The 25,137-nt window shown below is 67.4% G+C and overlaps 1 protein-coding gene across 1 annotated transcript; it reads right to left on the reverse strand.

Moving 5' to 3' along the window:
• Nucleotides 1-7,791: 7,791 nt before the first annotated feature.
• On the reverse strand, nucleotides 7,792-24,750 carry LOC139361578 (collagen alpha-2(I) chain-like). The gene is made up of 8 exons (XM_071090162.1): nucleotides 24,423-24,750; nucleotides 22,111-22,230; nucleotides 19,797-19,916; nucleotides 17,485-17,604; nucleotides 15,172-15,291; nucleotides 12,858-12,977; nucleotides 10,544-10,663; nucleotides 7,792-8,349 (listed from the first exon to the last, which is right to left on the reverse strand). The coding sequence occupies exons 1-8, from the start codon at nucleotides 24,696-24,698 to the stop codon at nucleotides 7,801-7,803; spliced, it is 1,545 nt and encodes a 514-aa protein (XP_070946263.1). The 5' UTR covers nucleotides 24,699-24,750; the 3' UTR covers nucleotides 7,792-7,800.
• Nucleotides 24,751-25,137: the final 387 nt, after the last annotated feature.

A 25,137-nucleotide genomic window follows, 5' to 3' on the forward strand; every position in this document is an offset into this window, starting at 1 on the left:
GGGTCCCAAGGGACCTGCCCGTGGATTCCAAGGGAAATCAAAGAACGCCTGGGATCCAGGAGGGAGCAGAAGATTCAGGGAGTCAGTCCACCTGCTCAGAGGAGCCGAGGAGAGGCTGTGCCTCAAGGACGAGAGGGCAAGTGCAGAGGGGAAGTGCCGCACCGCCTGTCCAAGAAGACAAGGCCAGTCACGGTCGCCTAGCGCTCATGCTAGGCAGGCCACCCAGCCATGAGGTGAAACAGGGAGAGCAAGACAGCTTCCCTGTGGGAGACACGTATGGGAGCCGGGAGCTCCAGGGTCATGGAACCTGCCCAAGCAAGCAGAAACAGGTTTGGAGAGAGAAACCGTCACCACACGGATCTCCGAGGAGTGTCTCCCTGACGGACTGGGAAGCCATCTGCGTCCAAGACGTTCGGCCAGACCGACAAGCGTGTAGGCCCCCGAGAGACAGGGGAGACAGAGCAAGAGGGAGGACAGAGCAGAGGGCCGGAGCCCAGGCCCGACACTGCCCGGTGCCACCGCCGCGGGCCTAAGGGGAGGGTTGCCCAACGGCTGCCTTGTCCGGAGAGGCCAGCCTTCCAGGGACCGGGAGGCCTGGCATCTCCCCTTCCCGGCTTCCTCTTCAAGCTTCTGCCGTGGTGCGGCTTCATTTCTCAGAGAAGAGCCGTGAAAAGGTCCAAGCGTCTCCTCTGAGGCGGGTCTGCTCCTCTCCTGCAGGGCGGGCGACGAGCTCCTCTGGGGCTTTTGGCCCTGGCTGGACTGTGGTTATCTTGATCCCAGGAGAGAGTCCGCTCGGCAAGGGTAACGAGATTTCCACTGCTGCTGGGGAAGACGCATCTCCTCACGCGGCCGAGGCCCTCAGGGACCCCAAGTGGAACGGCGGCGAAAACCACTGACGAGCCGCCCGCGAGACCCAGGCACAGAGGCAGAAGAAAGAGGCTCGGCAGAGCCAGGCCGACGCGCAAGAAGTCGCCTTTGGGCGCACGGGGCGCATTCGTCCGAACGCACCCACGCACACGGGCACGCACACACGAACCGGCAGAAAGAGGGAAAGACACACACAGAGAGTGAGGGCCAGAGAGACAAGAGAGGATGGGAGAGACGCAGACACACACAGTCACACGGCAGCAGCGGCACAGAAACGCAGCCCCCGCAGGCACACAGCCCCCCTGACGCTGCAGGCTCCCGCTCCGCGCGTGAAGGCCCCTCGGGGGAGAGAGCAGCCCACGGACAGGCGGGCGGACCTGTCGTGGAGATCACGGGGGCAAGACTTTTGGGGAGACTCACCCCAACACCGTCCGGGCAGGCCTGAGGCTGGGACGACGCGCCGCTTCCCCCGGACTCCGCCTGCGCTTTTGTCATCCCGGCCGGCGCGTTGCGACTCCCGGCGTTCCGTCCGGAGACGTTCCTGTCCACCCCGTGGAGAGGTGAGGCAGGAGCCTCGCAGCCCCGACACCCAAGCACCGCCACGGAGGGCTCCTGCTTTGCCAAGCCTCAGGGGGCCGGTTTCTAAGACAACCGTGGGAACCGCTGTGACGCGAGAGGCCGCTCGCGCCTCGCGCATGCGCACTGGCCCTGCCGCGCCGGGCCCACTCGCGCTCCCCACCTGGAAGTCAGGCTGCGGCCCCTTTAAACAACGGCGGCTGCGCGGGGCGCCGGGGCCGGGGATGGGGTGGGAGGGGGCGTGTGCGCGGTGGGGCGGGGGGGGGGGAGCGGGGGTGGGGGGGGGCCGCTGGGGGGCTGCCGCTGCAGCCCCGGCGGCCGCCGGATCCGGGCTCCAGCAGGGGGCGGCGTGGGAGAAGGGGCCGCGGGCATCCCAGTCCCAAGACCCCCGGAGTCCTGTCTTCAGGACCTCCTTGAGCCGACTTCCACCGGTGGAGGGGGAGCTTCAGGGCCTCCGCTGGGGTCTCAGGACTCCTCTTGAGATGGGATTTTGGACCCCTCCGGGTGAGAGAGGATGGACTCGCCATCATCGGCTGAGGCAGGCGGGGCCTCGCTGCGGCACAGAATCATCCCCTGGGCCTTAAGGCGTGGTGCCAGCCGAAAATTCACTGACCCACGAGCCCTCGGCCTCCCTCCCCCTCCGAAAGAGCGGCGGCCTAGCCCCGCTTGCGAAAGCCCCGGGGCTCCCGCAAGCTGCCTCTGCTTTCCAGGACCCGCGCAAACAGGGACAGGGGCGGTCCCGCGGCGGAGCCACTGGCCCCACGCGTGGCACTGGCCGACTCCCGAGCAGACGATGTGAATGCGTGTCAGCCGGGCGTACGGGGCGACGGCGAAACCAACAGCGGAGTCCAGGCCTGTGCCCGGGTGGAAGAGGGTCCCAAGGGACCTGCCCGTGGATTCCAAGGGAAATCAAAGAACGCCTGGGATCCAGGAGGGAGCCAGAAGATTCAGGGAGTCAGTCCACCTGCTCAGAGGAGCCGAGGAGAGGCTGTGCCTCAAGGACGAGAGGGCAAGTGCAGAGGGGAAGTGCCGCACCGCCTGTCCAAGAAGACAAGGCCAGTCACGGTCGCCTAGCGCTCATGCTAGGCAGGCCACCCAGCCATGAGGTGAAACAGGGAGAGCAAGACAGCTTCCCTGTGGGAGACACGTATGGGAGCCGGGAGCTCCAGGGTCATGGAACCTGCCCAAGCAAGCAGAAACAGGTTTGGAGAGAGAAACCGTCACCACACGGATCTCCGAGGAGTGTCTCCCTGACGGACTGGGAAGCCATCTGCGTCCAAGACGTTCGGCCAGACCGACAAGCGTGTAGGCCCCCGAGAGACAGGGGAGACAGAGCAAGAGGGAGGACAGAGCAGAGGCCGGAGCCCAGGCCCGACACTGCCCGGTGCCACCGCCGCGGGCCTAAGGGGAGGGTTGCCCAACGGCTGCCTTGTCCGGAGAGGCCAGCCTTCCAGGGACCGGGAGGCCTGGCATCTCCCCTTCCCGGCTTCCTCTTCAAGCTTCTGCCGTGGTGCGGCTTCATTTCTCAGAGAAGAGCCGTGAAAAGGTCCAAGCGTCTCCTCTGAGGCGGGTCTGCTCCTCTCCTGCAGGGCGGGCGACGAGCTCCTCTGGGGCTTTTGGCCCTGGCTGGACTGTGGTTATCTTGATCCCAGGAGAGAGTCCGCTCGGCAAGGGTAACGAGATTTCCACTGCTGCTGGGGAAGACGCATCTCCTCACGCGGCCGAGGCCCTCAGGGACCCCAAGTGGAACGGCGGCGAAAACCACTGACGAGCCCGCCGCGAGACCCAGGCACAGAGGCAGAAGAAAGAGGCTCGGCAGAGCCAGGCCGACGCGCAAGAAGTCGCCTTTGGGCGCACGGGGCGCGTTCGTCCGAACGCACCCACGCACACGGGCACGCACACACGAACCGGCAGAAAGAGGGAAAGACACACACAGAGAGTGAGGGCCAGAGAGACAAGAGAGGATGGGAGAGACGCAGACACACACAGTCACACGGCAGCAGCGGCACAGAAACGCAGCCCCCGCAGGCACACAGCCCCCCTGACGCTGCAGGCTCCCGCTCCGCGCGTGAAGGCCCCTCGGGGGAGAGAGCAGCCCACGGACAGGCGGGCGGACCTGTCGTGGAGATCACGGGGGCAAGACTTTTGGGGAGACTCACCCCAACACCGTCCGGGCAGGCCTGAGGCTGGGACGACGCGCCGCTTCCCCCGGACTCCGCCTGCGCTTTTGTCATCCCGGCCGGCGCGTTGCGACTCCCGGCGTCCGTCCGGAGACGTTCCTGTCCACCCCGTGGAGAGGTGAGGCAGGAGCCTCGCAGCCCCGACACCCAAGCACCGCCACGGAGGGCTCCTGCTTTGCCAAGCCTCAGGGGGCCGGTTTCTAAGACAACCGTGGGAACCGCTGTGACGCGAGAGGCCGCTCGCGCCTCGCGCATGCGCACTGGCCCTGCCGCGCCGGGCCCACTCGCGCTCCCCACCTGGAAGTCAGGCTGCGGCCCCTTTAAACAACGGCGGCTGCGCGGGGCGCCGGGGCCGGGGATGGGGTGGGAGGGGGCGTGTGCGCGGTGGGGCGGGGGGGGGGGAGCGGGGGTGGGGGGGGGCCGCTGGGGGCTGCCGCTGCAGCCCCGGCGGCCGCCGGATCCGGGCTCCAGCAGGGGGCGGCGTGGGAGAAGGGGCCGCGGGCATCCCAGTCCCAAGACCCCCGGAGTCCTGTCTTCAGGACCTCCTTGAGCCGACTTCCACCGGTGGAGGGGGAGCTTCAGGGCCTCCGCTGGGGTCTCAGGACTCCTCTTGAGATGGGATTTTGGACCCCTCCGGGTGAGAGAGGATGGACTCGCCATCATCGGCTGAGGCAGGCGGGGCCTCGCTGCGGCACAGAATCATCCCCTGGGCCTTAAGGCGTGGTGCCAGCCGAAAATTCACTGACCCACGAGCCCTCGGCCTCCCTCCCCCTCCGAAAGAGCGGCGGCCTAGCCCCGCTTGCGAAAGCCCCGGGGCTCCCGCAAGCTGCCTCTGCTTTCCAGGACCCGCGCAAACAGGGACAGGGGCGGTCCCGCGGCGGAGCCACTGGCCCCACGCGTGGCACTGGCCGATCCCCGAGCAGACGATGTGAATGCGTGTCAGCCCGGGCGTACGGGGCGACGGCGAAACCAACAGCGGAGTCCAGGCCTGTGCCCGGGTGGAAGAGGGTCCCAAGGGACCTGCCCGTGGATTCCAAGGGAAATCAAAGAACGCCTGGGATCCAGGAGGGAGCCAGAAGATTCAGGGAGTCAGTCCACCTGCTCAGAGGAGCCGAGGAGAGGCTGTGCCTCAAGGACGAGAGGGCAAGTGCAGAGGGGAAGTGCCGCACCGCCTGTCCAAGAAGACAAGGCCAGTCACGGTCGCCTAGCGCTCATGCTAGGCAGGCCACCCAGCCATGAGGTGAAACAGGGAGAGCAAGACAGCTTCCCTGTGGGAGACACGTATGGGAGCCGGGAGCTCCAGGGTCATGGAACCTGCCCAAGCAAGCAGAAACAGGTTTGGAGAGAGAAACCGTCACCACACGGATCTCCGAGGAGTGTCTCCCTGACGGACTGGGAAGCCATCTGCGTCCAAGACGTTCGGCCAGACCGACAAGCGTGTAGGCCCCCGAGAGACAGGGGAGACAGAGCAAGAGGGAGGACAGAGCAGAGGCCGGAGCCCAGGCCCGACACTGCCCGGTGCCACCGCCGCGGGCCTAAGGGGAGGGTTGCCCAACGGCTGCCTTGTCCGGAGAGGCCAGCCTTCCAGGGACCGGGAGGCCTGGCATCTCCCCTTCCCGGCTTCCTCTTCAAGCTTCTGCCGTGGTGCGGCTTCATTTCTCAGAGAAGAGCCGTGAAAAGGTCCAAGCGTCTCCTCTGAGGCGGGTCTGCTCCTCTCCTGCAGGGCGGGCGACGAGCTCCTCTGGGGCTTTTGGCCCTGGCTGGACTGTGGTTATCTTGATCCCAGGAGAGAGTCCGCTCGGCAAGGGTAACGAGATTTCCACTGCTGCTGGGGAAGACGCATCTCCTCACGCGGCCGAGGCCCTCAGGGACCCCAAGTGGAACGGCGGCGAAAACCACTGACGAGCCCGCCGCGAGACCCAGGCACAGAGGCAGAAGAAAGAGGCTCGGCAGAGCCAGGCCGACGCGCAAGAAGTCGCCTTTGGGCGCACGGGGCGCGTTCGTCCGAACGCACCCACGCACACGGGCACGCACACACGAACCGGCAGAAAGAGGGAAAGACACACACAGAGAGTGAGGGCCAGAGAGACAAGAGAGGATGGGAGAGACGCAGACACACACAGTCACACGGCAGCAGCGGCACAGAAACGCAGCCCCCGCAGGCACACAGCCCCCCTGACGCTGCAGGCTCCCGCTCCGCGCGTGAAGGCCCCTCGGGGGAGAGAGCAGCCCACGGACAGGCGGGCGGACCTGTCGTGGAGATCACGGGGGCAAGACTTTTGGGGAGACTCACCCCAACACCGTCCGGGCAGGCCTGAGGCTGGGACGACGCGCCGCTTCCCCCGGACTCCGCCCGCGCTTTTGTCATCCCGGCCGGCGCGTCGCGACTCCCGGCGTCCGTCCGGAGACGTTCCTGTCCACCCCGTGGAGAGGTGAGGCAGGAGCCTCGCAGCCCCGACACCCAAGCACCGCCACGGAGGGCTCCTGCTTTGCCAAGCCTCAGGGGGCCGGTTTCTAAGACAACCGTGGGAACCGCTGTGACGCGAGAGGCCGCTCGCGCCTCGCGCATGCGCACTGGCCCTGCCGCGCCGGGCCCACTCGCGCTCCCCACCTGGAAGTCAGGCTGCGGCCCCTTTAAACAACGGCGGCTGCGCGGGGCGCCGGGGCCGGGGATGGGGTGGGAGGGGGCGTGTGCGCGGTGGGGCGGGGGGGGGGAGCGGGGGTGGGGGGGGGCCGCTGGGGGCTGCCGCTGCAGCCCCGGCGGCCGCCGGATCCGGGCTCCAGCAGGGGGCGGCGTGGGAGAAGGGGCCGCGGGCATCCCAGTCCCAAGACCCCCGGAGTCCTGTCTTCAGGACCTCCTTGAGCCGACTTCCACCGGTGGAGGGGGAGCTTCAGGGCCTCCGCTGGGGTCTCAGGACTCCTCTTGAGATGGGATTTTGGACCCCTCCGGGTGAGAGAGGATGGACTCGCCATCATCGGCTGAGGCAGGCGGGGCCTCGCTGCGGCACAGAATCATCCCCTGGGCCTTAAGGCGTGGTGCCAGCCGAAAATTCACTGACCCACGAGCCCTCGGCCTCCCTCCCCCTCCGAAAGAGCGGCGGCCTAGCCCCGCTTGCGAAAGCCCCGGGGCTCCCGCAAGCTGCCTCTGCTTTCCAGGACCCGCGCAAACAGGGACAGGGGCGGTCCCGCGGCGGAGCCACTGGCCCCACGCGTGGCACTGGCCGATCCCCGAGCAGACGATGTGAATGCGTGTCAGCCCGGGCGTACGGGGCGACGGCGAAACCAACAGCGGAGTCCAGGCCTGTGCCCGGGTGGAAGAGGGTCCCAAGGGACCTGCCCGTGGATTCCAAGGGAAATCAAAGAACGCCTGGGATCCAGGAGGGAGCCAGAAGATTCAGGGAGTCAGTCCACCTGCTCAGAGGAGCCGAGGAGAGGCTGTGCCTCAAGGACGAGAGGGCAAGTGCAGAGGGGAAGTGCCGCACCGCCTGTCCAAGAAGACAAGGCCAGTCACGGTCGCCTAGCGCTCATGCTAGGCAGGCCACCCAGCCATGAGGTGAAACAGGGAGAGCAAGACAGCTTCCCTGTGGGAGACACGTATGGGAGCCGGGAGCTCCAGGGTCATGGAACCTGCCCAAGCAAGCAGAAACAGGTTTGGAGAGAGAAACCGTCACCACACGGATCTCCGAGGAGTGTCTCCCTGACGGACTGGGAAGCCATCTGCGTCCAAGACGTTCGGCCAGACCGACAAGCGTGTAGGCCCCCGAGAGACAGGGGAGACAGAGCAAGAGGGAGGACAGAGCAGAGGCCGGAGCCCAGGCCCGACACTGCCCGGTGCCACCGCCGCGGGCCTAAGGGGAGGGTTGCCCAACGGCTGCCTTGTCCGGAGAGGCCAGCCTTCCAGGGACCGGGAGGCCTGGCATCTCCCCTTCCCGGCTTCCTCTTCAAGCTTCTGCCGTGGTGCGGCTTCATTTCTCAGAGAAGAGCCGTGAAAAGGTCCAAGCGTCTCCTCTGAGGCGGGTCTGCTCCTCTCCTGCAGGGCGGGCGACGAGCTCCTCTGGGGCTTTTGGCCCTGGCTGGACTGTGGTTATCTTGATCCCAGGAGAGAGTCCGCTCGGCAAGGGTAACGAGATTTCCACTGCTGCTGGGGAAGACGCATCTCCTCACGCGGCCGAGGCCCTCAGGGACCCCAAGTGGAACGGCGGCGAAAACCACTGACGAGCCCGCCGCGAGACCCAGGCACAGAGGCAGAAGAAAGAGGCTCGGCAGAGCCAGGCCGACGCGCAAGAAGTCGCCTTTGGGCGCACGGGGCGCGTTCGTCCGAACGCACCCACGCACACGGGCACGCACACACGAACCGGCAGAAAGAGGGAAAGACACACACAGAGAGTGAGGGCCAGAGAGACAAGAGAGGATGGGAGAGACGCAGACACACACAGTCACACGGCAGCAGCGGCACAGAAACGCAGCCCCCGCAGGCACACAGCCCCCCTGACGCTGCAGGCTCCCGCTCCGCGCGTGAAGGCCCCTCGGGGGAGAGAGCAGCCCACGGACAGGCGGGCGGACCTGTCGTGGAGATCACGGGGGCAAGACTTTTGGGGAGACTCACCCCAACACCGTCCGGGCAGGCCTGAGGCTGGGACGACGCGCCGCTTCCCCCGGACTCCGCCTGCGCTTTTGTCATCCCGGCCGGCGCGTTGCGACTCCCGGCGTCCGTCCGGAGACGTTCCTGTCCACCCCGTGGAGAGGTGAGGCAGGAGCCTCGCAGCCCCGACACCCAAGCACCGCCACGGAGGGCTCCTGCTTTGCCAAGCCTCAGGGGGCCGGTTTCTAAGACAACCGTGGGAACCGCTGTGACGCGAGAGGCCGCTCGCGCCTCGCGCATGCGCACTGGCCCTGCCGCGCCGGGCCCACTCGCGCTCCCCACCTGGAAGTCAGGCTGCGGCCCCTTTAAACAACGGCGGCTGCGCGGGGCGCCGGGGCCGGGGATGGGGTGGGAGGGGGCGTGTGCGCGGTGGGGCGGGGGGGGGGGAGCGGGGGTGGGGGGGGGCCGCTGGGGGCTGCCGCTGCAGCCCCGGCGGCCGCCGGATCCGGGCTCCAGCAGGGGGCGGCGTGGGAGAAGGGGCCGCGGGCATCCCAGTCCCAAGACCCCCGGAGTCCTGTCTTCAGGACCTCCTTGAGCCGACTTCCACCGGTGGAGGGGGAGCTTCAGGGCCTCCGCTGGGGTCTCAGGACTCCTCTTGAGATGGGATTTTGGACCCCTCCGGGTGAGAGAGGATGGACTCGCCATCATCGGCTGAGGCAGGCGGGGCCTCGCTGCGGCACAGAATCGTCCCCTGGGCCTTAAGGCGTGGTGCCAGCCGAAAATTCACTGACCCACGAGCCCTCGGCCTCCCTCCCCCTCCGAAAGAGCGGCGGCCTAGCCCCGCTTGCGAAAGCCCCGGGGCTCCCGCAAGCTGCCTCTGCTTTCCAGGACCCGCGCAAACAGGGACAGGGGCGGTCCCGCGGCGGAGCCACTGGCCCCACGCGTGGCACTGGCCGATCCCCGAGCAGACGATGTGAATGCGTGTCAGCCCGGGCGTACGGGGCGACGGCGAAACCAACAGCGGAGTCCAGGCCTGTGCCCGGGTGGAAGAGGGTCCCAAGGGACCTGCCCGTGGATTCCAAGGGAAATCAAAGAACGCCTGGGATCCAGGAGGGAGCCAGAAGATTCAGGGAGTCAGTCCACCTGCTCAGAGGAGCCGAGGAGAGGCTGTGCCTCAAGGACGAGAGGGCAAGTGCAGAGGGGAAGTGCCGCACCGCCTGTCCAAGAAGACAAGGCCAGTCACGGTCGCCTAGCGCTCATGCTAGGCAGGCCACCCAGCCATGAGGTGAAACAGGGAGAGCAAGACAGCTTCCCTGTGGGAGACACGTATGGGAGCCGGGAGCTCCAGGGTCATGGAACCTGCCCAAGCAAGCAGAAACAGGTTTGGAGAGAGAAACCGTCACCACACGGATCTCCGAGGAGTGTCTCCCTGACGGACTGGGAAGCCATCTGCGTCCAAGACGTTCGGCCAGACCGACAAGCGTGTAGGCCCCCGAGAGACAGGGGAGACAGAGCAAGAGGGAGGACAGAGCAGAGGCCGGAGCCCAGGCCCGACACTGCCCGGTGCCACCGCCGCGGGCCTAAGGGGAGGGTTGCCCAACGGCTGCCTTGTCCGGAGAGGCCAGCCTTCCAGGGACCGGGAGGCCTGGCATCTCCCCTTCCCGGCTTCCTCTTCAAGCTTCTGCCGTGGTGCGGCTTCATTTCTCAGAGAAGAGCCGTGAAAAGGTCCAAGCGTCTCCTCTGAGGCGGGTCTGCTCCTCTCCTGCAGGGCGGGCGACGAGCTCCTCTGGGGCTTTTGGCCCTGGCTGGACTGTGGTTATCTTGATCCCAGGAGAGAGTCCGCTCGGCAAGGGTAACGAGATTTCCACTGCTGCTGGGGAAGACGCATCTCCTCACGCGGCCGAGGCCCTCAGGGACCCCAAGTGGAACGGCGGCGAAAACCACTGACGAGCCCGCCGCGAGACCCAGGCACAGAGGCAGAAGAAAGAGGCTCGGCAGAGCCAGGCCGACGCGCAAGAAGTCGCCTTTGGGCGCACGGGGCGCGTTCGTCCGAACGCACCCACGCACACGGGCACGCACACACGAACCGGCAGAAAGAGGGAAAGACACACACAGAGAGTGAGGGCCAGAGAGACAAGAGAGGATGGGAGAGACGCAGACACACACAGTCACACGGCAGCAGCGGCACAGAAACGCAGCCCCCGCAGGCACACAGCCCTCCTGACGCTGCAGGCTCCCGCTCCGCGCGTGAAGGCCCCTCGGGGGAGAGAGCAGCCCACGGACAGGCGGGCGGACCTGTCGTGGAGATCACGGGGGCAAGACTTTTGGGGAGACTCACCCCAACACCGTCCGGGCAGGCCTGAGGCTGGGACGACGCGCCGCTTCCCCCGGACTCCGCCTGCGCTTTTGTCATCCCGGCCGGCGCGTTGCGACTCCCGGCGTCCGTCCGGAGACGTTCCTGTCCACCCCGTGGAGAGGTGAGGCAGGAGCCTCGCAGCCCCGACACCCAAGCACCGCCACGGAGGGCTCCTGCTTTGCCAAGCCTCAGGGGGCCGGTTTCTAAGACAACCGTGGGAACCGCTGTGACGCGAGAGGCCGCTCGCGCCTCGCGCATGCGCACTGGCCCTGCCGCGCCGGGCCCACTCGCGCTCCCCACCTGGAAGTCAGGCTGCGGCCCCTTTAAACAACGGCGGCTGCGCGGGGCGCCGGGGCCGGGGATGGGGTGGGAGGGGGCGTGTGCGCGGTGGGGCGGGGGGGGGGGAGCGGGGGTGGGGGGGGGCCGCTGGGGGCTGCCGCTGCAGCCCCGGCGGCCGCCGGATCCGGGCTCCAGCAGGGGGCGGCGTGGGAGAAGGGGCCGCGGGCATCCCAGTCCCAAGACCCCCGGAGTCCTGTCTTCAGGACCTCCTTGAGCCGACTTCCACCGGTGGAGGGGGAGCTTCAGGGCCTCCGCTGGGGTCTCAGGACTCCTCTTGAGATGGGATTTTGGACCCCTCCGGGTGAGAGAGGATGGACTCGCCATCATCGGCTGAGGCAGGCGGGGCCTCGCTGCGGCACAGAATCATCCCCTGGGCCTTAAGGCGTGGTGCCAGCCGAAAATTCACTGACCCACGAGCCCTCGGCCTCCCTCCCCCTCCGAAAGAGCGGCGGCCTAGCCCCGCTTGCGAAAGCCCCGGGGCTCCCGCAAGCTGCCTCTGCTTTCCAGGACCCGCGCAAACAGGGACAGGGGCGGTCCCGCGGCGGAGCCACTGGCCTCACGCGTGGCACTGGCCGATCCCCGAGCAGACGATGTGAATGCGTGTCAGCCCGGGCGTACGGGGCGACGGCGAAACCAACAGCGGAGTCCAGGCCTGTGCCCGGGTGGAAGAGGGTCCCAAGGGACCTGCCCGTGGATTCCAAGGGAAATCAAAGAACGCCTGGGATCCAGGAGGGAGCCAGAAGATTCAGGGAGTCAGTCCACCTGCTCAGAGGAGCCGAGGAGAGGCTGTGCCTCAAGGACGAGAGGGCAAGTGCAGAGGGGAAGTGCCGCACCGCCTGTCCAAGAAGACAAGGCCAGTCACGGTCGCCTAGCGCTCATGCTAGGCAGGCCACCCAGCCATGAGGTGAAACAGGGAGAGCAAGACAGCTTCCCTGTGGGAGACACGTATGGGAGCCGGGAGCTCCAGGGTCATGGAACCTGCCCAAGCAAGCAGAAACAGGTTTGGAGAGAGAAACCGTCACCACACGGATCTCCGAGGAGTGTCTCCCTGACGGACTGGGAAGCCATCTGCGTCCAAGACGTTCGGCCAGACCGACAAGCGTGTAGGCCCCCGAGAGACAGGGGAGACAGAGCAAGAGGGAGGACAGAGCAGAGGCCGGAGCCCAGGCCCGACACTGCCCGGTGCCACCGCCGCGGGCCTAAGGGGAGGGTTGCCCAACGGCTGCCTTGTCCGGAGAGGCCAGCCTTCCAGGGACCGGGAGGCCTGGCATCTCCCCTTCCCGGCTTCCTCTTCAAGCTTCTGCCGTGGTGCGGCTTCATTTCTCAGAGAAGAGCCGTGAAAAGGTCCAAGCGTCTCCTCTGAGGCGGGTCTGCTCCTCTCCTGCAGGGCGGGCGACGAGCTCCTCTGGGGCTTTTGGCCCTGGCTGGACTGTGGTTATCTTGATCCCAGGAGAGAGTCCGCTCGGCAAGGGTAACGAGATTTCCACTGCTGCTGGGGAAGACGCATCTCCTCACGCGGCCGAGGCCCTCAGGGACCCCAAGTGGAACGGCGGCGAAAACCACTGACGAGCCCGCCGCGAGACCCAGGCACAGAGGCAGAAGAAAGAGGCTCGGCAGAGCCAGGCCGACGCGCAAGAAGTCGCCTTTGGGCGCACGGGGCGCGTTCGTCCGAACGCACCCACGCACACGGGCACGCACACACGAACCGGCAGAAAGAGGGAAAGACACACACAGAGAGTGAGGGCCAGAGAGACAAGAGAGGATGGGAGAGACGCAGACACACACAGTCACACGGCAGCAGCGGCACAGAAACGCAGCCCCCGCAGGCACACAGCCCCCCTGACGCTGCAGGCTCCCGCTCCGCGCGTGAAGGCCCCTCGGGGGAGAGAGCAGCCCACGGACAGGCGGGCGGACCTGTCGTGGAGATCACGGGGGCAAGACTTTTGGGGAGACTCACCCCAACACCGTCCGGGCAGGCCTGAGGCTGGGACGACGCGCCGCTTCCCCCGGACTCCGCCTGCGCTTTTGTCATCCCGGCCGGCGCGTTGCGACTCCCGGCGTCCGTCCGGAGACGTTCCTGTCCACCCCGTGGAGAGGTGAGGCAGGAGCCTCGCAGCCCCGACACCCAAGCACCGCCACGGAGGGCTCCTGCTTTGCCAAGCCTCAGGGGGCCGGTTTCTAAGACAACCGTGGGAACCGCTGTGACGCGAGAGGCCGCTCGCGCCTCGCGCATGCGCACTGGCCCTGCCGCGCCGGGCCCACTCGCGCTCCCCACCTGGAAGTCAGGCTGCGGCCCCTTTAAACAACGGCGGCTGCGCGGGGCGCCGGGGCCGGGGATGGGGTGGGAGGGGGCGTGTGCGCGGTGGGGCGGGGGGGGGGGAGCGGGGGTGGGGGGGGGCCGCTGGGGGCTGCCGCTGCAGCCCCGGCGGCCGCCGGATCCGGGCTCCAGCAGGGGGCGGCGTGGGAGAAGGGGCCGCGGGCATCCCAGTCCCAAGACCCCCGGAGTCCTGTCTTCAGGACCTCCTTGAGCCGACTTCCACCGGTGGAGGGGGAGCTTCAGGGCCTCCGCTGGGGTCTCAGGACTCCTCTTGAGATGGGATTTTGGACCCCTCCGGGTGAGAGAGGATGGACTCGCCATCATCGGCTGAGGCAGGCGGGGCCTCGCTGCGGCACAGAATCGTCCCCTGGGCCTTAAGGCGTGGTGCCAGCCGAAAATTCACTGACCCACGAGCCCTCGGCCTCCCTCCCCCTCCGAAAGAGCGGCGGCCTAGCCCCGCTTGCGAAAGCCCCGGGGCTCCCGCAAGCTGCCTCTGCTTTCCAGGACCCGCGCAAACAGGGACAGGGGCGGTCCCGCGGCGGAGCCACTGGCCCCACGCGTGGCACTGGCCGATCCCCGAGCAGACGATGTGAATGCGTGTCAGCCCGGGCGTACGGGGCGACGGCGAAACCAACAGCGGAGTCCAGGCCTGTGCCCGGGTGGAAGAGGGTCCCAAGGGACCTGCCCGTGGATTCCAAGGGAAATCAAAGAACGCCTGGGATCCAGGAGGGAGCCAGAAGATTCAGGGAGTCAGTCCACCTGCTCAGAGGAGCCGAGGAGAGGCTGTGCCTCAAGGACGAGAGGGCAAGTGCAGAGGGGAAGTGCCGCACCGCCTGTCCAAGAAGACAAGGCCAGTCACGGTCGCCTAGCGCTCATGCTAGGCAGGCCACCCAGCCATGAGGTGAAACAGGGAGAGCAAGACAGCTTCCCTGTGGGAGACACGTATGGGAGCCGGGAGCTCCAGGGTCATGGAACCTGCCCAAGCAAGCAGAAACAGGTTTGGAGAGAGAAACCGTCACCACACGGATCTCCGAGGAGTGTCTCCCTGACGGACTGGGAAGCCATCTGCGTCCAAGACGTTCGGCCAGACCGACAAGCGTGTAGGCCCCCGAGAGACAGGGGAGACAGAGCAAGAGGGAGGACAGAGCAGAGGCCGGAGCCCAGGCCCGACACTGCCCGGTGCCACCGCCGCGGGCCTAAGGGGAGGGTTGCCCAACGGCTGCCTTGTCCGGAGAGGCCAGCCTTCCAGGGACCGGGAGGCCTGGCATCTCCCCTTCCCGGCTTCCTCTTCAAGCTTCTGCCGTGGTGCGGCTTCATTTCTCAGAGAAGAGCCGTGAAAAGGTCCAAGCGTCTCCTCTGAGGCGGGTCTGCTCCTCTCCTGCAGGGCGGGCGACGAGCTCCTCTGGGGCTTTTGGCCCTGGCTGGACTGTGGTTATCTTGATCCCAGGAGAGAGTCCGCTCGGCAAGGGTAACGAGATTTCCACTGCTGCTGGGGAAGACGCATCTCCTCACGCGGCCGAGGCCCTCAGGGACCCCAAGTGGAACGGCGGCGAAAACCACTGACGAGCCCGCCGCGAGACCCAGGCACAGAGGCAGAAGAAAGAGGCTCGGCAGAGCCAGGCCGACGCGCAAGAAGTCGCCTTTGGGCGCACGGGGCGCGTTCGTCCGAACGCACCCACGCACACGGGCACGCACACACGAACCGGCAGAAAGAGGGAAAGACACACACAGAGAGTGAGGGCCAGAGAGACAAGAGAGGATGGGAGAGACGCAGACACACACAGTCACACGGCAGCAGCGGCACAGAAACGCAGCCCCCGCAGGCACACAGCCCTCCTGACGCTGCAGGCTCCCGCTCCGCGCGTGAAGGCCCCTCGGGGGAGAGAGCAGCCCACGGACAGGCGGGCGGACCTGTCGTGGAGATCACGGGGGCAAGACTTTTGGGGAGACTCACCCCAACACCGTCCGGGCAGGCCTGAGGCTGGGACGACGCGCCGCTTCCCCCGGACTCCGCCTGCGCTTTTGTCATCCCGGCCGGCGCGTTGCGACTCCCGGCGTCCGTCCGGAGACGTTCCTGTCCACCCCGTGGAGAGGTGAGGCAGGAGCCTCGCAGCCCCGACACCCAAGCACCGCCACGGAGGGCTCCTGCTTTGCCAAGCCTCAGGGGGCCGGTTTCTAAGACAACCGTGGGAACCGCTGTGACGCGAGAGGCCGCTCGCGCCTCGCGCATGCGCACTGGCCCTGCCGCGCCGGGCCCACTCGCGCTCCCCACCTGGAAGTCAGGCTGCGGCCCCTTTAAACAACGGCGGCTGCGCGGGGCGCCGGGGCCGGGGATGGGGTGGGAGGGGGCGTGTGCGCGGTGGGGCGGGGGGGGGGAGCGGGGGTGGGGGGGGGCCGCTGGGGGCTGCCGCTGCAGCCCCGGCGGCCGCCGGATCCGGGCTCCAGCAGGGGGCGGCGTGGGAGAAGGGGCCGCGGGCATCCCAGTCCCAAGACCCCCGGAGTCCTGTCTTCAGGACCTCCTTGAGCCGACTTCCACCGGTGGAGGGGGAGCTTCAGGGCCTCCGCTGGGGTCTCAGGACTCCTCTTGAGATGGGATTTTGGACCCCTCCGGGTGAGAGAGGATGGACTCGCCATCATCGGCTGAGGCAGGCGGGGCCTCGCTGCGGCACAGAATCATCCCCTGGGCCTTAAGGCGTGGTGCCAGCCGAAAATTCACTGACCCACGAGCCCTCGGCCTCCCTCCCCCTCCGAAAGAGCGGCGGCCTAGCCCCGCTTGCGAAAGCCCCGGGGCTCCCGCAAGCTGCCTCTGCTTTCCAGGACCCGCGCAAACAGGGACAGGGGCGGTCCCGCGGCGGAGCCACTGGCCTCACGCGTGGCACTGGCCGATCCCCGAGCAGACGATGTGAATGCGTGTCAGCCCGGGCGTACGGGGCGACGGCGAAACCAACAGCGGAGTCCAGGCCTGTGCCCGGGTGGAAGAGGGTCCCAAGGGACCTGCCCGTGGATTCCAAGGGAAATCAAAGAACGCCTGGGATCCAGGAGGGAGCCAGAAGATTCAGGGAGTCAGTCCACCTGCTCAGAGGAGCCGAGGAGAGGCTGTGCCTCAAGGACGAGAGGGCAAGTGCAGAGGGGAAGTGCCGCACCGCCTGTCCAAGAAGACAAGGCCAGTCACGGTCGCCTAGCGCTCATGCTAGGCAGGCCACCCAGCCATGAGGTGAAACAGGGAGAGCAAGACAGCTTCCCTGTGGGAGACACGTATGGGAGCCGGGAGCTCCAGGGTCATGGAACCTGCCCAAGCAAGCAGAAACAGGTTTGGAGAGAGAAACCGTCACCACACGGATCTCCGAGGAGTGTCTCCCTGACGGACTGGGAAGCCATCTGCGTCCAAGACGTTCGGCCAGACCGACAAGCGTGTAGGCCCCCGAGAGACAGGGGAGACAGAGCAAGAGGGAGGACAGAGCAGAGGCCGGAGCCCAGGCCCGACACTGCCCGGTGCCACCGCCGCGGGCCTAAGGGGAGGGTTGCCCAACGGCTGCCTTGTCCGGAGAGGCCAGCCTTCCAGGGACCGGGAGGCCTGGCATCTCCCCTTCCCGGCTTCCTCTTCAAGCTTCTGCCGTGGTGCGGCTTCATTTCTCAGAGAAGAGCCGTGAAAAGGTCCAAGCGTCTCCTCTGAGGCGGGTCTGCTCCTCTCCTGCAGGGCGGGCGACGAGCTCCTCTGGGGCTTTTGGCCCTGGCTGGACTGTGGTTATCTTGATCCCAGGAGAGAGTCCGCTCGGCAAGGGTAACGAGATTTCCACTGCTGCTGGGGAAGACGCATCTCCTCACGCGGCCGAGGCCCTCAGGGACCCCAAGTGGAACGGCGGCGAAAACCACTGACGAGCCCGCCGCGAGACCCAGGCACAGAGGCAGAAGAAAGAGGCTCGGCAGAGCCAGGCCGACGCGCAAGAAGTCGCCTTTGGGCGCACGGGGCGCATTCGTCCGAACGCACCCACGCACACGGGCACGCACACACGAACCGGCAGAAAGAGGGAAAGACACACACAGAGAGTGAGGGCCAGAGAGACAAGAGAGGATGGGAGAGACGCAGACACACACAGTCACACGGCAGCAGCGGCACAGAAACGCAGCCCCCGCAGGCACACAGCCCCCCTGACGCTGCAGGCTCCCGCTCCGCGCGTGAAGGCCCCTCGGGGGAGAGAGCAGCCCACGGACAGGCGGGCGGACCTGTCGTGGAGATCACGGGGGCAAGACTTTTGGGGAGACTCACCCCAACACCGTCCGGGCAGGCCTGAGGCTGGGACGACGCGCCGCTTCCCCCGGACTCCGCCTGCGCTTTTGTCATCCCGGCCGGCGCGTTGCGACTCCCGGCGTCCGTCCGGAGACGTTCCTGTCCACCCCGTGGAGAGGTGAGGCAGGAGCCTCGCAGCCCCGACACCCAAGCACCGCCACGGAGGGCTCCTGCTTTGCCAAGCCTCAGGGGGCCGGTTTCTAAGACAACCGTGGGAACCGCTGTGACGCGAGAGGCCGCTCGCGCCTCGCGCATGCGCACTGGCCCTGCCGCGCCGGGCCCACTCGCGCTCCCCACCTGGAAGTCAGGCTGCGGCCCCTTTAAACAACGGCGGCTGCGCGGGGCGCCGGGGCCGGGGATGGGGTGGGAGGGGGCGTGTGCGCGGTGGGGCGGGGGGGGGAGCGGGGGTGGGGGGGGGCCGCTGGGGGCTGCCGCTGCAGCCCCGGCGGCCGCCGGATCCGGGCTCCAGCAGGGGGCGGCGTGGGAGAAGGGGCCGCGGGCATCCCAGTCCCAAGACCCCCGGAGTCCTGTCTTCAGGACCTCCTTGAGCCGACTTCCACCGGTGGAGGGGGAGCTTCAGGGCCTCCGCTGGGGTCTCAGGACTCCTCTTGAGATGGGATTTTGGACCCCTCCGGGTGAGAGAGGATGGACTCGCCATCATCGGCTGAGGCAGGCGGGGCCTCGCTGCGGCACAGAATCATCCCCTGGGCCTTAAGGCGTGGTGCCAGCCGAAAATTCACTGACCCACGAGCCCTCGGCCTCCCTCCCCCTCCGAAAGAGCGGCGGCCTAGCCCCGCTTGCGAAAGCCCCGGGGCTCCCGCAAGCTGCCTCTGCTTTCCAGGACCCGCGCAAACAGGGACAGGGGCGGTCCCGCGGCGGAGCCACTGGCCCCACGCGTGGCACTGGCCGATCCCCGAGCAGACGATGTGAATGCGTGTCAGCCCGGGCGTACGGGGCGACGGCGAAACCAACAGCGGAGTCCAGGCCTGTGCCCGGGTGGAAGAGGGTCCCAAGGGACCTGCCCGTGGATTCCAAGGGAAATCAAAGAACGCCTGGGATCCAGGAGGGAGCCAGAAGATTCAGGGAGTCAGTCCACCTGCTCAGAGGAGCCGAGGAGAGGCTGTGCCTCAAGGACGAGAGGGCAAGTGCAGAGGGGAAGTGCCGCACCGCCTGTCCAAGAAGACAAGGCCAGTCACGGTCGCCTAGCGCTCATGCTAGGCAGGCCACCCAGCCATGAGGTGAAACAGGGAGAGCAAGACAGCTTCCCTGTGGGAGACACGTATGGGAGCCGGGAGCTCCAGGGTCATGGAACCTGCCCAAGCAAGCAGAAACAGGTTTGGAGAGAGAAACCGTCACCACACGGATCTCCGAGGAGTGTCTCCCTGACGGACTGGGAAGCCATCTGCGTCCAAGACGTTCGGCCAGACCGACAAGCGTGTAGGCCCCCGAGAGACAGGGGAGACAGAGCAAGAGGGAGGACAGAGCAGAGGCCGGAGCCCAGGCCCGACACTGCCCGGTGCCACCGCCGCGGGCCTAAGGGGAGGGTTGCCCAACGGCTGCCTTGTCCGGAGAGGCCAGCCTTCCAGGGACCGGGAGGCCTGGCATCTCCCCTTCCCGGCTTCCTCTTCAAGCTTCTGCCGTGGTGCGGCTTCATTTCTCAGAGAAGAGCCGTGAAAAGGTCCAAGCGTCTCCTCTGAGGCGGGTCTGCTCCTCTCCTGCAGGGCGGGCGACGAGCTCCTCTGGGGCTTTTGGCCCTGGCTGGACTGTGGTTATCTTGATCCCAGGAGAGAGTCCGCTCGGCAAGGGTAACGAGATTTCCACTGCTGCTGGGGAAGACGCATCTCCTCACGCGGCCGAGGCCCTCAGGGACCCCAAGTGGAACGGCGGCGAAAACCACTGACGAGCCCGCCGCGAGACCCAGGCACAGAGGCAGAAGAAAGAGGCTCGGCAGAGCCAGGCCGACGCGCAAGAAGTCGCCTTTGGGCGCACGGGGCGCGTTCGTCCGAACGCACCCACGCACACGGGCACGCACACACGAACCGGCAGAAAGAGGGAAAGACACACACAGAGAGTGAGGGCCAGAGAGACAAGAGAGGATGGGAGAGACGCAGACACACACAGTCACACGGCAGCAGCGGCACAGAAACGCAGCCCCCGCAGGCACACAGCCCCCCTGACGCTGCAGGCTCCCGCTCCGCGCGTGAAGGCCCCTCGGGGGAGAGAGCAGCCCACGGACAGGCGGGCGGACCTGTCGTGGAGATCACGGGGGCAAGACTTTTGGGGAGACTCACCCCAACACCGTCCGGGCAGGCCTGAGGCTGGGACGACGCGCCGCTTCCCCCGGACTCCGCCTGCGCTTTTGTCATCCCGGCCGGCGCGTTGCGACTCCCGGCGTCCGTCCGGAGACGTTCCTGTCCACCCCGTGGAGAGGTGAGGCAGGAGCCTCGCAGCCCCGACACCCAAGCACCGCCACGGAGGGCTCCTGCTTTGCCAAGCCTCAGGGGGCCGGTTTCTAAGACAACCGTGGGAACCGCTGTGACGCGAGAGGCCGCTCGCGCCTCGCGCATGCGCACTGGCCCTGCCGCGCCGGGCCCACTCGCGCTCCCCACCTGGAAGTCAGGCTGCGGCCCCTTTAAACAACGGCGGCTGCGCGGGGCGCCGGGGCCGGGGATGGGGTGGGAGGGGGCGTGTGCGCGGTGGGGCGGGGGGGGGGAGCGGGGGTGGGGGGGGGGCCGCTGGGGGCTGCCGCTGCAGCCCCGGCGGCCGCCGGATCCGGGCTCCAGCAGGGGGCGGCGTGGGAGAAGGGGCCGCGGGCATCCCAGTCCCAAGACCCCCGGAGTCCTGTCTTCAGGACCTCCTTGAGCCGACTTCCACCGGTGGAGGGGGAGCTTCAGGGCCTCCGCTGGGGTCTCAGGACTCCTCTTGAGATGGGATTTTGGACCCCTCCGGGTGAGAGAGGATGGACTCGCCATCATCGGCTGAGGCAGGCGGGGCCTCGCTGCGGCACAGAATCATCCCCTGGGCCTTAAGGCGTGGTGCCAGCCGAAAATTCACTGACCCACGAGCCCTCGGCCTCCCTCCCCCTCCGAAAGAGCGGCGGCCTAGCCCCGCTTGCGAAAGCCCCGGGGCTCCCGCAAGCTGCCTCTGCTTTCCAGGACCCGCGCAAACAGGGACAGGGGCGGTCCCGCGGCGGAGCCACTGGCCCCACGCGTGGCACTGGCCGATCCCCGAGCAGACGATGTGAATGCGTGTCAGCCCGGGCGTACGGGGCGACGGCGAAACCAACAGCGGAGTCCAGGCCTGTGCCCGGGTGGAAGAGGGTCCCAAGGGACCTGCCCGTGGATTCCAAGGGAAATCAAAGAACGCCTGGGATCCAGGAGGGAGCCAGAAGATTCAGGGAGTCAGTCCACCTGCTCAGAGGAGCCGAGGAGAGGCTGTGCCTCAAGGACGAGAGGGCAAGTGCAGAGGGGAAGTGCCGCACCGCCTGTCCAAGAAGACAAGGCCAGTCACGGTCGCCTAGCGCTCATGCTAGGCAGGCCACCCAGCCATGAGGTGAAACAGGGAGAGCAAGACAGCTTCCCTGTGGGAGACACGTATGGGAGCCGGGAGCTCCAGGGTCATGGAACCTGCCCAAGCAAGCAGAAACAGGTTTGGAGAGAGAAACCGTCACCACACGGATCTCCGAGGAGTGTCTCCCTGACGGACTGGGAAGCCATCTGCGTCCAAGACGTTCGGCCAGACCGACAAGCGTGTAGGCCCCCGAGAGACAGGGGAGACAGAGCAAGAGGGAGGACAGAGCAGAGGCCGGAGCCCAGGCCCGACACTGCCCGGTGCCACCGCCGCGGGCCTAAGGGGAGGGTTGCCCAACGGCTGCCTTGTCCGGAGAGGCCAGCCTTCCAGGGACCGGGAGGCCTGGCATCTCCCCTTCCCGGCTTCCTCTTCAAGCTTCTGCCGTGGTGCGGCTTCATTTCTCAGAGAAGAGCCGTGAAAAGGTCCAAGCGTCTCCTCTGAGGCGGGTCTGCTCCTCTCCTGCAGGGCGGGCGACGAGCTCCTCTGGGGCTTTTGGCCCTGGCTGGACTGTGGTTATCTTGATCCCAGGAGAGAGTCCGCTCGGCAAGGGTAACGAGATTTCCACTGCTGCTGGGGAAGACGCATCTCCTCACGCGGCCGAGGCCCTCAGGGACCCCAAGTGGAACGGCGGCGAAAACCACTGACGAGCCCGCCGCGAGACCCAGGCACAGAGGCAGAAGAAAGAGGCTCGGCAGAGCCAGGCCGACGCGCAAGAAGTCGCCTTTGGGCGCACGGGGCGCGTTCGTCCGAACGCACCCACGCACACGGGCACGCACACACGAACCGGCAGAAAGAGGGAAAGACACACACAGAGAGTGAGGGCCAGAGAGACAAGAGAGGATGGGAGAGACGCAGACACACACAGTCACACGGCAGCAGCGGCACAGAAACGCAGCCCCCGCAGGCACACAGCCCCCCTGACGCTGCAGGCTCCCGCTCCGCGCGTGAAGGCCCCTCGGGGGAGAGAGCAGCCCACGGACAGGCGGGCGGACCTGTCGTGGAGATCACGGGGGCAAGACTTTTGGGGAGACTCACCCCAACACCGTCCGGGCAGGCCTGAGGCTGGGACGACGCGCCGCTTCCCCCGGACTCCGCCTGCGCTTTTGTCATCCCGGCCGGCGCGTTGCGACTCCCGGCGTCCGTCCGGAGACGTTCCTGTCCACCCCGTGGAGAGGTGAGGCAGGAGCCTCGCAGCCCCGACACCCAAGCACCGCCACGGAGGGCTCCTGCTTTGCCAAGCCTCAGGGGGCCGGTTTCTAAGACAACCGTGGGAACCGCTGTGACGCGAGAGGCCGCTCGCGCCTCGCGCATGCGCACTGGCCCTGCCGCGCCGGGCCCACTCGCGCTCCCCACCTGGAAGTCAGGCTGCGGCCCCTTTAAACAACGGCGGCTGCGCGGGGCGCCGGGGCCGGGGATGGGGTGGGAGGGGGCGTGTGCGCGGTGGGGCGGGGGGGGGAGCGGGGGTGGGGGGGGGCCGCTGGGGGCTGCCGCTGCAGCCCCGGCGGCCGCCGGATCCGGGCTCCAGCAGGGGGCGGCGTGGGAGAAGGGGCCGCGGGCATCCCAGTCCCAAGACCCCCGGAGTCCTGTCTTCAGGACCTCCTTGAGCCGACTTCCACCGGTGGAGGGGGAGCTTCAGGGCCTCCGCTGGGGTCTCAGGACTCCTCTTGAGATGGGATTTTGGACCCCTCCGGGTGAGAGAGGATGGACTCGCCATCATCGGCTGAGGCAGGCGGGGCCTCGCTGCGGCACAGAATCATCCCCTGGGCCTTAAGGCGTGGTGCCAGCCGAAAATTCACTGACCCACGAGCCCTCGGCCTCCCTCCCCCTCCGAAAGAGCGGCGGCCTAGCCCCGCTTGCAAAAGCCCCGGGGCTCCCGCAAGCTGCCTCTGCTTTCCAGGACCCGCGCAAACAGGGACAGGGGCGGTCCCGCGGCGGAGCCACTGGCCCCACGCGTGGCACTGGCCGATCCCCGAGCAGACGATGTGAATGCGTGTCAGCCCGGGCGTACGGGGCGACGGCGAAACCAACAGCGGAGTCCAGGCCTGTGCCCGGGTGGAAGAGGGTCCCAAGGGACCTGCCCGTGGATTCCAAGGGAAATCAAAGAACGCCTGGGATCCAGGAGGGAGCCAGAAGATTCAGGGAGTCAGTCCACCTGCTCAGAGGAGCCGAGGAGAGGCTGTGCCTCAAGGACGAGAGGGCAAGTGCAGAGGGGAAGTGCCGCACCGCCTGTCCAAGAAGACAAGGCCAGTCACGGTCGCCTAGCGCTCATGCTAGGCAGGCCACCCAGCCATGAGGTGAAACAGGGAGAGCAAGACAGCTTCCCTGTGGGAGACACGTATGGGAGCCGGGAGCTCCAGGGTCATGGAACCTGCCCAAGCAAGCAGAAACAGGTTTGGAGAGAGAAACCGTCACCACACGGATCTCCGAGGAGTGTCTCCCTGACGGACTGGGAAGCCATCTGCGTCCAAGACGTTCGGCCAGACCGACAAGCGTGTAGGCCCCCGAGAGACAGGGGAGACAGAGCAAGAGGGAGGACAGAGCAGAGGCCGGAGCCCAGGCCCGACACTGCCCGGTGCCACCGCCGCGGGCCTAAGGGGAGGGTTGCCCAACGGCTGCCTTGTCCGGAGAGGCCAGCCTTCCAGGGACCGGGAGGCCTGGCATCTCCCCTTCCCGGCTTCCTCTTCAAGCTTCTGCCGTGGTGCGGCTTCATTTCTCAGAGAAGAGCCGTGAAAAGGTCCAAGCGTCTCCTCTGAGGCGGGTCTGCTCCTCTCCTGCAGGGCAGGCGACGAGCTCCTCTGGGGCTTTTGGCCCTGGCTGGACTGTGGTTATCTTGATCCCAGGAGAGAGTCCGCTCGGCAAGGGTAACGAGATTTCCACTGCTGCTGGGGAAGACGCATCTCCTCACGCGGCCGAGGCCCTCAGGGACCCCAAGTGGAACGGCGGCGAAAACCACTGACGAGCCCGCCGCAATACCCAGGCACAGAGGCAGAAGAAAGAGGCTCGGCAGAGCCAGGCCGACGCGCAAGAAGTCGCCTTTGGGCGCAGGGGGCGCGTTCGTCCGAACGCACCCACGCACACGGGCACGCACACACGAACCGGCAGAAAGAGGGAAAGACACACACAGAGAGTGAGGGCCAGAGAGACAAGAGAGGATGGGAGAGACGCAGACACACACAGTCACACGGCAGCAGCGGCACAGAAACGCAGCCCCCGCAGGCACACAGCCCCCCTGACGCTGCAGGCTCCCGCTCCGCGCGTGAAGGCCCCTCGGGGGAGAGAGCAGCCCACGGACAGGCGGGCGGACCTGTCGTGGAGATCACGGGGGCAAGACTTTTGGGGAGACTCACCCCAACACCGTCCGGGCAGGCCTGAGGCTGGGACGACGCGCCGCTTCCCCCGGACTCCGCCTGCGCTTTTGTCATCCCGGCCGGCGCGTTGCGACTCCCGGCGTCCGTCCGGAGACGTTCCTGTCCACCCCGTGGAGAGGTGAGGCAGGAGCCTCGCAGCCCCGACACCCAAGCACCGCCACGGAGGGCTCCTGCTTTGCCAAGCCTCAGGGGGCCGGTTTCTAAGACAACCGTGGGAACCGCTGTGACGCGAGAGGCCGCTCGCGCCTCGCGCATGCGCACTGGCCCTGCCGCGCCGGGCCCACTCGCGCTCCCCACCTGGAAGTCAGGCTGCGGCCCCTTTAAACAACGGCGGCTGCGCGGGGCGCCGGGGCCGGGGATGGGGTGGGAGGGGTCGTGTGCGGGGTGGGTCAGGGGGGGAGCGGGGGTGGGGCGGGGCCGCTGGGGGCTGCCGCTGCAGCCCCTGCGGCCGCCGTATCCGGGCTCCAGCATGGGGCGGCGTGGGAGAAGGGGCCGCGGGCATCCCAGTCCCAAGACCCCCGGAGTCCTGTCTTCAGGACCTCCTTGAGCCGACTTCCACCGGTGGAGGGGGAGCTTCAGCGCTTCTGCTGGGGTCTCAGGGCTCCTCTTCAGTTGGAATTTGGACCCCTCCCGGTGAGAAAGGTTGGGCTCGCCATCATCTGCTGAGGCTGGCGAGGCTTCGCTGTAGCACAGA

Source organism: Macaca nemestrina, unplaced genomic scaffold, assembly GCF_043159975.1.
Source record: "Macaca nemestrina isolate mMacNem1 unplaced genomic scaffold, mMacNem.hap1 Scaffold_643, whole genome shotgun sequence".
Classification (NCBI taxonomy): Eukaryota; Metazoa; Chordata; class Mammalia; order Primates; family Cercopithecidae; genus Macaca; species Macaca nemestrina.